This window comes from Crocuta crocuta, unplaced genomic scaffold (assembly GCF_008692635.1).
Source record: "Crocuta crocuta isolate KB4526 unplaced genomic scaffold, BGI_CrCroc_1.0 scaffold177, whole genome shotgun sequence".
Classification (NCBI taxonomy): Eukaryota; Metazoa; Chordata; class Mammalia; order Carnivora; family Hyaenidae; genus Crocuta; species Crocuta crocuta.
In genome coordinates this window covers 1,018,773-1,031,440 of record NW_027531880.1, presented here as the reverse complement: position 1 = coordinate 1,031,440, position 12,668 = coordinate 1,018,773, and the positions used below count along the sequence as shown (strand labels likewise).

Below are 12,668 nucleotides of genomic sequence, written 5' to 3'. Positions count from 1 at the left end.
TCCACTAAAAAAAAAAAAAAAAAAAAAAAAAAAGATAAAAGTTCTTTTCTTGACTCTATCACTTATCAAGAAATTGGACCTGGGAAAATCAGATCGCCTGCCTCAACCTCAGGCTTCTTGTCTATTGAATAAAGAGACTAGACTATATGTGTCTGTGATCCTTTCTTGCTATAATGTTTTCCAGTTTTAAGACATTCCTGGCTAACCTTAAAGAATAAAGTGATGTAGGGTATTTAAAGTAGGGAATACTGGTTTAAAGTTAAATCTATATTTAATATATGTGTATATACATATAGATATACACACATACATATATCTACATATAAATATATACCTAAACATACACAAGTACATGCACACATATATTTTCAGATAAATGGAAATTCACATTTCCATACACTTCTTTTTAAAAATTTTTTTAATGTTTTTATTTATTTCTGAGAGAGAGAAAGACAGCATGAGCAGGGGAGGGTCAGAGAGAGAGGGAGACACAGAATCTGAAACAGGCTCCAGGCTCTGAGCTAGCTGTCAGCACAGAGTTTGATGCGGGGCTTGAACCCATGAACTGTGAGATCATGACCTGAGCCAAAGTTGGATGATTAACTGGCTGAGCCACCCAGGCGCCCCCATTTCCATACATTTCAATATCAGATGTATGAGAAAAGTTTCTAACTTAAATATGTTGTTAAAGAAGGAGAAAATTTCAACACTAAAGTGTTTCTTTGATCTATAACACAAAATTTAAATAAGTAGAATTAATTTTCAGTATGGTCTATATTTCCAAAACAATATTTTTCTTTTAGCTTTGATCTTTCTTACAGAAACTTAAGAACCCCTTTTTTATTTTTCTCTTCCAAAGGAGGAATTTCACTATCCTCTGGACAATGTCCATCTCTTAGGATACAGTCTTGGAGCCCATGCTGCTGGCGTTGCAGGAAGTTTGACCAATAAGAAGGTCAATAGAATTACTGGTAAGAAAGCAGTGCCAGTAGTCTTATCACAGAAGAGTTGAGATGTCTATCATTTGGAAAGAGGATCAAAATGTTTGTCAAATATACGTATATGTGTGTAGTGTTCCTCTTTGTTTGCCCTGCCACTTGATTATCCCATGGGAGCACTTTTTTTCTGGAGTAGGAGAGAATATCGGCCCCAGCTGTCCTGGACTTACACCCACTGTCAGAAGAGAAATAGAGCAGAGATAAGCACAAAAAGCCAAATGGTCTCTGGGACGCTAATTTCCCTACTCCTGGGGCTCTATGCTTTGGTGGTATGTATGTCACCTCTCATACTGGTACTGGGAAAAATGAAAACGGACCAACACCAGAGGCTTTTGTTTGGAAAAAGGAAGGGAGTCAACCAGGGCAAAAGTTGTAGTGATTTGACATGTATAGAGAAAAAGAACCAACTCACTACTATTTGAAGGCCTTCTCAACAGGATGAAAAATAATTTACAGAAGGAGGTCTAGTTTGTTCTGAATGAAAATTGCTATTTAATGGCTAGTTTAAGAGACTTAAATCCCTTTCAGAAGGAGTTAAGCTTACTTTTATGACTCTCAGTAACTTAGTGATCCAGTCACTACGGAATAAGGAGCTAATAAGAATATGTGGCTGCCAGTTACATTTAAATGATGAACAATCGAATGCCAAGGTAACATTACATTGTCTAATGCTAATGGAGACTAAAACTAATGGGAATTACAAAACCTGTGAGGCCTTTTCCTTCCCCTCTGCCTCCCATCAAGGCCTGGATCCCGCTGGACCTAACTTTGAATATGCAGAAGCTCCAAGTCGCCTTTCTCCTGATGATGCAGATTTTGTAGATGTCTTACACACATTCACCAGAGGGTCACCTGGCCGAAGTATTGGAATCCAGAAACCAGTAGGACATGTTGACATTTATCCTAATGGAGGCACTTTTCAACCAGGATGTAACATTGGGGAAGCTATCCGTGTGATTGCAGAAAGAGGTCTTGGAGGTAAATATGATTTAGAAGTTAATTAAACACACGTGTTGTTCTTAATTCTTATTGACCCAGTCTCCTACCCATTCTCCACAAGTATCCAGTTTTAATATATGCATTTAGCCAAGATAGGTTTCTGAAGAAGCTATTATATTCAGCATAATCACCTTTCTAGCCTTAGTACTTGCTTTGGTCAGATAGACATTTTTTTCTTTTATGTGTTATATTGTAGACTACAGTGAGTACTGAGCTTCCAGAGATAAGAGGAAAGAAAGGTGAGTACTATACGAGAAAACTCTACTACCTTGGATAATAGCAGCATAAAATGACATCTGGCACATGTTGTTATGTTCTGAATATAGTTGTGAAACCAGGAGATTTATTTTGAATTGAAAATAAAGGACATGTGAATTAGTCCAAATTTATTTTGTTAGCCTTTTAGACAGAAAGTAAAAATAAGAAACAAATTGCCATTCTCTAACAATAAATACTCCAAAATTTAAAGAATAAAATATAATTTAATATTGTCTTAATATTTACTTCAATAATCATGTTTGTGTTAAATTTATAATTTGTTTTCAGAGATCTTTGCATCCTTTGTAGGCAATTAAACTTACCTATAGATATTGATTGCAGGTCTTTTGTACACATGTTATAGGACTTACAGCATAATGCTACTATTTTTAATTATTGTAGAAGCTTATGGTGATAGATACACTTTTATTACATTACTGATCATTTATGTGATTCATTTAATGCAAAAATAACTAGTAGTGACACAACCTCCAATTTTACATAGTGTCTATGTTAAAATACTATTCATTTAATAATTCTCCCTTTTGTGATGTTGCTTCTAGATAGAAGCATTTTATGTTTTCAGTATTGGAGAAGGATGTGACAAACTGGAAGAAGTCAGCTTCCACCTTGAATGTCTCTTATTATATCCTCATAAACATACAAATATAAGAGAGCAGAAAAGTCAAAAGTTGTCTGCAAATTTGCAATTTTAATACTCCTAGAGATAGGTAAAAACTCCCATCAAGAATACCTCCTTAAATAGGACTTACACTCAAGGGGTTAGTTATAGGACTAGATACTTAGGTAATTTTATTCTGACACCACACCTAAACTAGTTTAGACATGCAAGATAAAGCACTCATTGTGGACTTTAATGGAGTTAAATTTTCTTTTTGCTTCTTGTTCTCCAGATGTGGACCAGCTAGTGAAGTGTTCCCATGAGCGCTCCATTCATCTCTTTATTGATTCTCTGTTGAATGAAGAAAACCCAAGTAAGGCCTACCGGTGCAATTCGAAGGAAGCCTTTGAGAAAGGGCTCTGCCTGAGTTGTAGAAAAAACCGTTGCAACAACTTGGGTTATGAGATCAATAAAGTCAGAGCCAAAAGAAGCAGCAAAATGTACCTGAAAACTCGTTCTCAGATGCCTTACAAAGGTAGGCCGGAGAATGTTGTAAATGAGGAAAATCAGTTGGATCCTATTTTTTATCATGCTCATTGAATCACTGAGTCTGTCCATTACAACAGAAGCAGTGCAATGATTTTATTAAACCTTGAACCCTCACTGTATTTCTCTCACTAGAGAAGGAGTTACACTGGTCCATTTTACTAAAGCAATCAATTCACATTGCCAGTAAGACCCAGTGTACAATCTGCACTAACCTCTGTAATAGCCTTGCTTGCCACCCTCCTCTGTAATTGTGACCATTAGCATGAGTCTGCCCAATAGTACCAGGCTTAGAGCTCATTTGAAACCATCTATCTATCCAGGGTCAGCAAACTATGGCCCAGGAGGCCAAATCCAACCCCTTACCTGCTTTTGTAAATAAGGTTTTATTAGAATACAGCCGCACACATTCTTTTTTTTTTTTTTTTTTTGTATTGACTAAGGGTGCTTTTGTGCTACCACAGAGTTAAGTAATTGGAACAGAGACTGTATGACCCACCAAGCCCAAATTATTTACTATCTGGTACTTCACAGAAAAGGTTTGCCAACTCTTAAAGTTTGCTTTAGGCAAGAGCTAACTATAGTTTAAAATTCAACTATTCCTGGGAAGAAAGAATATACCAAACCTCTAAGATATTTCCATTTTGTCATGAATCTGTTCCCAGTTGAATTTCAAACTTGGCAGCTTATTTAGAGGAAGATTTGTAGAGACTGAGAAGAGACAGGAAAGGAGATAATTAGATAAATCTGGCAAGAGGAATTAATACCAGAAAAGCTAACTTATGTGGAGTCCAAGGGGAAGTCCAAGAGAAGGGATGATACTGAAGTACAGTTTTCCAAGGTAAAAATATATCTGATAGAAGCACCCGTTTGTAAGTTGTGTTAGAACCTCTATAGAAGTGCATTTGGTTTTCCAGAGGTGTAGAGCATCAGTAGTTCAAAGAAACCTTTTAAGCAATGAGGAAACCCTTAGTTTTCCTGACTTTTCACAATCAGAAGGTATATATGAGGTAGAGAAGAGAAGTCTTTTCTGAAGACTTGGCAGGTATCACTCATTCCCAGGCATCCTGTTCAGTGCCATGCAGTGCTCCGTCACTGTTCTTATGGGCAATGAAGCAGTCTCAGCTTCTCCTGCTCTGGTCTATGGAGAGGCCTGCAAGGGCTCCACTGAAGAGAGTTTCTCTTCTACTTGTTAGTAGCTGTGTGTTAAGCTTGTACCTTTCCTATCCCCTTAACCTCCCTCCATCCCATCTACACAGGAATTTTAGTAGAGATGGGGAGAGCAGGGAGGAGATGATGTAGAAGTTCAAGTACTTGCTTCCAGAAGATCTCCCAAACACTTTAGGAACTGATAATCTTTACGGCCTCACTGATGATTCAATGAATAAGTTTTATTGTGAGCTTGCTATAATACATACTCTATGCTAGATGATGGGGGAATAAAGAGGATAAACATGATCCTCTGACCTGAAGGAATTTACACATAGGGTAGGGTGTCAGACATACCCATAAAACATGAAGAAACACAGTCACAGTGTTCCATTAACAAATGCCAAATATGTTCCATATAGATATTTAAGGACAAGATAGCCAAAGAAGGATATAGTTCATGGAGGAAGAATCGTGTGTAGTTTGGTTTTTGATTTGATTTTCTTTGTACCCAATCAAAGATGACTACACTCTAGGGCTGTTTGGCAATTCAGATATACCTGGATTCTTCTTATGCACTAAAACCACACTTTTCTGAAAAGGAGTGGAATTCCAGTTCTGAAAATTCTAGTAACAAATACTGCAGACATGAAGAAATCTTTCCAAGCCACAGTGATGGTTGTGTGTGAGCACTTACTATTTAATCACTAGTGAGATAGAGTCTGTGGTTCCGAATTGCCTGCTGATTTAGGGGTTGTGATGTTTCCAGAAAAACTGATTAGCACTTGTTGCAATTTTCTCCCTACAGTCTTCCATTACCAAGTAAAGATACATTTTTCTGGGACTGAGAGTGATATACAAACCAACCAGGTCTTTGAGATTTCTCTATATGGCACTGTGGCTGAGAGTGAGAACATTCCTTTCACCCTGTGAGTAACCACTTGGCATTACCTCCAGCATGTGGGTTTATCATGGCACTGCTACCTGAATTGGTCCCTAGAATAGAAGAAGAGTAGAAAAAGAAATATCCAACAAAATTTTTAGAAAACATTTTATTTTTCTTGAGAGAGAGCAAGAGCATGAGCAGGGAAGGGACAGAAAGAAAAGGAGAGACAGAATCCCAAGCAGGCTATGCACTGCCAGTAACAGAGCCTGACACAGGGCTCAATCCCATAAACTGTGAGATCCTGACCTGAGCTGAAATCAAGAGTCAGATGCTTAACTGACTAAACCACCCAGGCTCCCCACAAGAGATTTTTTAAAAAAGCTTTATGGCAAAAGACGTTCCTTACGTTGGTACATACAATAGCATAAATTAGAAATAAAATAAGTACGCAACATTGAGGCAACAGTTAAATGAATTGTGGTTTAATAAGTCACTAAAATCTATCAAGTTTCTAAACCTATAATTATAGAAAACCAGGTAAAAATGGTGAAAAATGGAAGGTAAAATATGAAGTAAACAAAGAAAGAATAGAAAATTCTGTGTATGCTATGACTGTAACAAAGTAAACATGTTCACATAGCAGTATAGATTGAAAGGGGATATATGAAAAGGAATATAATGTCTCTGAATGATTCATTTATGGATTTTTTCCTTAAGTATTGTATTAAATACTTCACACTTTTAGTGTAAAAGTTAGAGTAGATTAAAAGGGTGTAGATGTCTTTTAAAAATCACTAAATGCCATTATCGTCACTTGAGTATTTTGTTGGGCGTTTTTTGAATTTTTAAGATATCTCCCAAACAATAAAGCTATTTATATGCCTTGGAGGAAGAAAAATGAAAACAAAAAACAGAACTAACCAAATGTGCTGATTTTTTATTCAGGCCTGAAGTTTCTGCAAATAAGACATACTCCTTTCTAATTTACACGGAGGTGGATATTGGGGAACTGCTGATGTTGAAACTTAAATGGAAGAGCGATTCATACTTCAGCTGGTCAGACTGGTGGAGCAGCCCTGGGTTTACTATTGAGAAGATCAGAGTAAAAGCAGGAGAGACTCAAAAAAAGTAATTAAATTGATTTCTTTCCATTCACATTAGGCTCACTCTGTCATTACCTAGGGAGAATACTCTTGGAGCCTTCAACGTTCAGGTGGAACTTTATAAGCTTTGTCTTTAAAACTATATAATCTAGATAATTACAACTATAATTTTGGGGAGGAGTATTCTTTTATTATTATACTAGGGAAGTAAGAGTATTTCTAAACTTCATGGAAAGAAAACATAAGCCCAGAATTGGTCACAATTATTGACTGAGAGCTGACATGACGATTTTAGCTTCTCTTTTAGCACTGTTTCTTGCAAGCACAAAACAGTTGTGGAAAGAACCTCAGAGATGTCACTTTGACGTTCAAAGATTAAAACCAACCTTTTCAAGTAGAATGAGATTCATCCTGTCTCCCCAACTCCACCTCACATATATCTATAAAGAAATTGCATGGAGAGCCCCAGAGGTTTTAAAACTTGTATACTAAATGTATAGGGATTTTGCAAACTATAGTGGGCCATTGTTGTATATAAAAATGACACTTTACATTAGGATTGATAAATTATTTCCCTTTGGTCATTTTCTTTTATAACAAACAAATAAAACAAACAAACAAACAAACAAACAAAAAAGAGGTTGTGGATGGAGAGGCTCTGCAGAGCATTTGTTTCTCTAACAGGGCCAGTTGAAGGAGGGTTTGTGAATTCCCTAATGCAGATATAAGGAAGTGGCAAAATGGATCTTGTATTATGTCATGGTGAAAGCCTTGTGACTTTAAGGTTGCTCCAAGCTGTCCAGATTGACTACCTTTATTGCTGAACTGTGGTTAGGCCCTCAAATAACCCTCTGATTCAGATCTGTAGCTGACCAGAATGGCCTAACTTTAAACAATGAACTCTTGGAAATATCAAAGTAGTTAATCAGACTGATCATGTAGGATTTAAAGATCCTTGATCAAACCATATATTTTTGAACAGTTGTTTCTATTTTCCCATATGATATGTTCATGCATTTTCTTCGACAGGGTAATCTTCTGTTCCAGGGAGAAAGTATCTCATCTGCAGAAAGGAAAGGCATCTGTGGTATTTGTGAAATGCCATGACAAGTCCCTGAATAAAAAGTCTGGCTGGTAAGCAACATGGGCTAAAGCTCTCTGGATATCCTGAGCTTGCCTTCTGAGGGACACTGCTTCATACATTGCTTTCATCTCATGACTAAAGACTTGCACTAATTCTTGATAGAATTTTCAGGTGATCTTTCTTAGCCCTTCCATATATACACATCAGACTGGCCCATTTGTTTTTCTCAATACTCCCTCTTTTTTCTTTCTCTTTCTGTTCTTTTACTTTACTTCTTGGACTGCCCCAAACCTTCACTGCTGCATTTTCTGTATTGTATCCCTGCTACCTTATGGATCCTGTATGCAGAGCATATGACACAATAGTTAGAATCATTGCTGTGGGTGTAGCCCCTCCCAGGATATATCTAGGGGAGCAAAACATCAGCTGTAATACATAGTCCTTGTTTTTTTAAAGTTTATTTAGTGTGTGTGTGTGTGTGTGTGTGTGTGTGTGCTTGTGTATGAGAGACAGACAGAGGCAGAGAGAAAGAGAGAGAGTATGAACACACATGCGAGAAAAAGTGGGGGAGGGGCAGAGAGAGAGGGAGACAAAGAATCCCAAGCAGGCTCTTCGTTGTCAGCGCAGAACCCCGTATACTGTTAGCATGGAGCTCCACGTGGGGCTCGAACTCACAAACCCCATGAGATCATTATTTGAGCCAAAATCAAGAATCAGATGCTTAACTAACTGAGCCAAGGTGCCCTCACATAGTCCTTCTTAATGCTCCAAGTGGCCGCGGACTCTAGGACAGAGAGCCAAAGGGGCAGCCATCAAGCATCCATCTCAAAATCACCAAAGATGGGGAGCTAATGGAATTAGGATTTAGGAGATGGTTCTCTTTTCCATCTCAAAACAATCCCCTGAGTCTTACCTACCTGATCTTTAAGACGAATCCACATGACAACTGTCAGCTGAATCTTCCCAGAGTGTCCTTACTAAGTGGAGACTCACATGTGACTCTCCCCAGCCCCTCCTGAATTCTCACATTATCCCACTTTCATTTCTCTGCTCATTCCCCTGCCAGATTCCAAGTACTAATGGATTACAAGTAAAAGGGGAGGAAAACTTTGATCATGTCATACACACCAGTGACACAAGGAACAATGGGAAAGGCTGGGGACAACATCATCCAGATGTAGAAAAAACAGTTGCTTCTGATCTGTCTTCTCTCAGTTACATTTATAGACAAAAGTGCAGAATAAGAATTGCCTAATCAGAAAAGCATATTAAAAACCCTATAGGGAATATCTCTATTATTTTAAATTTCTATTTTGTGATGTAATTTACCCATGGATAATTATGGATTATATGTAGATTAGGAAAAAATAGGCAAAAAGAAAATATAATCACTCTGACTGTATCCTCCAGGGACAACTCCCAATTAACATTTAAATTTATATTATTTCAGACCTTCTCTATGAATATATAATATTCATATTTTCTTCATTTTTTACAAAAATAGAATTATGATGTACTTTAAACGTTAAGATGAAGCCACTTTATGAAAAACATTAACATAAGGGCACTCAAGATAAATTTGAAATGGAGTAGTTAACGGTATTCAGCCAGGCAGAATAACTGACTTTTTATCTAAGTAGAGACTATTCTACTCAGGTTCATTGTTTTGTTTTCCCTCATCAAAAATCTGAAACGCATTTGCTTTAATTTTTAGAAAAGGAATCCTATATAAAGCTTTAAACATGCACTTATGTTACATACAAACATACACAAACACACATATAATGTTCTTCCCAAATCAAATACAACTTTAAACCTATATGTGAATGTAAAAACAAAACCTGAAAGATTAGGAAATATCTCCAGCTGTTTTAAAAGTATTTCTTGTCATACTCTTTATATAAGTCACAGTAATTTAACTGAGAAAATCTAAGGCCACATTCCTTGTCTGATTATAAGATTACTGAGACCACAGATATTTAGATGGCTATTTTTATGCCTCTGAACTTTATGTGGAAGTAATTATGAATCAGGTTTGTAACATTCTGCAGTTTTTCTCTTCTATGACTAAATTAATCAAAAGTTCTCTGTCTCTTACCTTCTGATAAAACTCTTTAGAAGTCTCATGCCACAAGAAAAGACAATAATCAGCCATTTCATTTGACAAGATTTAGAATTAAGAAATCTTTTTAAATCATATCTTGTTTGAAATCATTTGGTTCAGTCTTCTGAAAATTATAGTCTTTACTGGGATACAGCTAAGTAGATATTAGAGTGTCTTTCATTCCCACAAGCCTGCCATTATCCACATATGATCCATTATCCACATCTTCACTGGGTATATACTCACAACCTCTGTTCTGAGCTTCCAGTTGAATGCTTTTATATCATGAACATGGGAGGAGGGAGGATTGTAAAACATAAAAGAGATAATAAATTGCTCTTCCTCTTCTGCTTTTTCTCAGAAACTGGGCAAATCTACAGAAGGAAGAACAGAACAGGAATTCCATGAAGAATGAAGTAACTTTTACAAAAGACGCCCAGTGCTTTGGGTGTTTCAAAGACAATTTTTCTGAGTATTAATCCCAGTATGCTTTGTTATTTTAGGATATAATCTCAAATACAAAAAAAAAAAAGTGACTAATTCAACTTGAAGGGTATAGTGCCCAAATAGCACATCTTCCAACATTAAAAGATAGCAGATTTGAAAATCACTGTGCTTTGTCTTTTGAGAAAGAAATAAGAACCATTTGGGCCCATGGTAAAATAATAAACCTTCTTTATATATTAAACTTAGCCTAAAGTTGAGTGGAATTTCATATTTTAATTGGAATTCTGCATTTTCTGGACTGATACCTTCTCAGCGTTTTCTCCAAGTCAGAATATAGAAAATGATTTTTTTGGTGGCATGTGTTGGACCCATTTACTTACTAGTCAAAATATCTGACTGTTTTGGAATGGTTCTTCTCTTGCCATTGGTTTCTGTGTTTCCCAGGAGTGAACTAGATACTAGTGACTTGGAGAGAGGAATAGAAGATGAAGTTGATGAATCTCTGAAAATTTAAACCATCCCTGGAGTTCGTTGCATCATTGCTAAGTTACTAATTAAAAGAAATATAAATTTAAAATATAAAATTTAGATCAATTCAGTCTTACAGTTTATTGTTTAATCTCCCTCCCTCCTTTGTCTCAAGATTATATTTTAATTGTGTTTTCTATGAGCCATTTATTGCCAGCTCACACATACTTTTAACCATGGTGAAAGAAAATGATACCACTATTTTATTAGCAGATTTCTGAAATTGTATTAATCAATTTGAGGTCATTTAGTATCTGATAGACCTTATTCAATTTTAGGTTTATCTCAGTCATGCTTCAGTCATACTTTTAGCATGTCTCTTTCTTTCCTGGTATGTGTTCAAGGTCAAATTTTGCATCACGCAAATTTTAGACATGGACCATTTTTTCTAAGTTAGGAAATGAAAAAATATATATCCATAAACAGTGCTTAAAACCACTGTGGGCAATTAAAAGAATCTTCAATTGCCATAGCCATATGAAATGCCATGACAGTTGTTGTTTTTAACAACTAGCCAAAAGTGGGTGAACAGTTATTTATAAATTAGATATTATATTTTCAGAATGATTTTCTCTATATTAATATAAATTGATAAAGAAGTAAAATATCTCAAAGGCTATTGCTGGGAATCCAAACTGTGAACATGTGTGGATATCTGAACATATACTCACATATGAAGCCCTGCATATATGTTCATTATTCAGCATAGCTTGGAAAGTAAAAAAAAATCAAGAGATATAATGTTGGGACATATTGGAGTAGAATTATTCCAGAGGTGCCAGAACTTCAGCCTTTCATTTGAAAAAATGGTTATGCCTATATAAATTAGGATGAATGCTGTTATTAATATCAGCCAACATGGAATGAATTTTCTCTAAAAATAAAATGTTGTGATATTTGTTGTTGTCATCCCCCTTTATTGCTAATTCATTAATTTTCTGGATTTGGGCTTTGAACAAAGATACATAAACTTGAGAAAATACGGATCAAATCAGTGTATGGGCCTAGTAACTCTGACTTCTGCAGACTTCACCATATGTGTATATTAACAATGCTTTGGCTTTAAGTGTTATTTATTAGCTGTAAATATATGTGTGTATGAGTAAAGGGAGATTATATATATTGGAATGGCTGTGGCTATCTGCATTTATAGATAGGTGATGCTAACTTTGTACATGTCTTTCTCAGTGACAGTCTCACTGAGCCAACTTACTCTGATGAAAAAATACCATAAAGTAGGCTTTTTAAAAAAGAAAACTTAATTAACTTTGTTAAGAAATGGAATCTGCTTTTAATAAAATTGACAAAATTTTATTACAACACTAAGTCATTATTTTGTATTGTTTTAGTCCCCTAAAAAGATATTTATTCTTAGGACAGATTCATTCAGCATGTTTTTACTGAGTAAAATTTGCTAAGTAAAATTACTATGCTTGGTGAAAAACATATAGCTTTTAAAAATTACAGTGCACATTGTGTTTTATTTTTATATTTACATTTGTACAAAGCCTTAGATATACTTTAAACTAACTATAAGAGGAAATAATAGAGATTTTTTCCCCTAAATAAAATACACGGAATTTTCCTTGCCTACAACTACTTTTTCACTAGTAAATGTTAGATTAATTTAAATTTTTTTGACCATTTTCTAGAATGCATTCTTTATTTCTGAGGTCTAATTGTTACCTACAAAGTGAGTTTGTGCAATAAAATAAACTATTTGGTATGGGAAGGTGAATTTTTTTAGAAACTTTCTTTGTGAAAAGAACAACATACAAGCTGTATATGCATCTAAGTAAGGATTGCTTCTTAGTACAATCAGGAAGAATGTAATCTAGAAAACAATTGTTTCAGTGGCTACTGACCCAAAACTTCATTANCGAAGTTGGTCGCTTAACTGACTGAGCCACCCAGGCGCCCCCCAAAACTTCATTATTAATTAGG

The 12,668-nt window shown here is 35.7% G+C and overlaps 1 protein-coding gene across 1 annotated transcript in view; it reads left to right on the top strand.

Moving 5' to 3' along the window:
- Positions 1 to 12,046, top strand: part of LPL (lipoprotein lipase) — a 24,350-nt gene extending 12,304 nt beyond the window's left edge. The window contains exons 4-10 of the mRNA XM_077773105.1: positions 860 to 971; positions 1,743 to 1,976; positions 3,170 to 3,412; positions 5,381 to 5,501; positions 6,404 to 6,586; positions 7,591 to 7,695; positions 10,111 to 12,046. Of these exons, the coding sequence (XP_077629231.1) occupies positions 860 to 971; positions 1,743 to 1,976; positions 3,170 to 3,412; positions 5,381 to 5,501; positions 6,404 to 6,586; positions 7,591 to 7,695; position 10,111 (999 nt within the window). The 3' untranslated portion in view covers positions 10,112 to 12,046. The remainder of the gene's footprint in view (positions 1 to 859; positions 972 to 1,742; positions 1,977 to 3,169; positions 3,413 to 5,380; positions 5,502 to 6,403; positions 6,587 to 7,590; positions 7,696 to 10,110) is intronic.
- Positions 12,047 to 12,668: the final 622 nt, after the last annotated feature.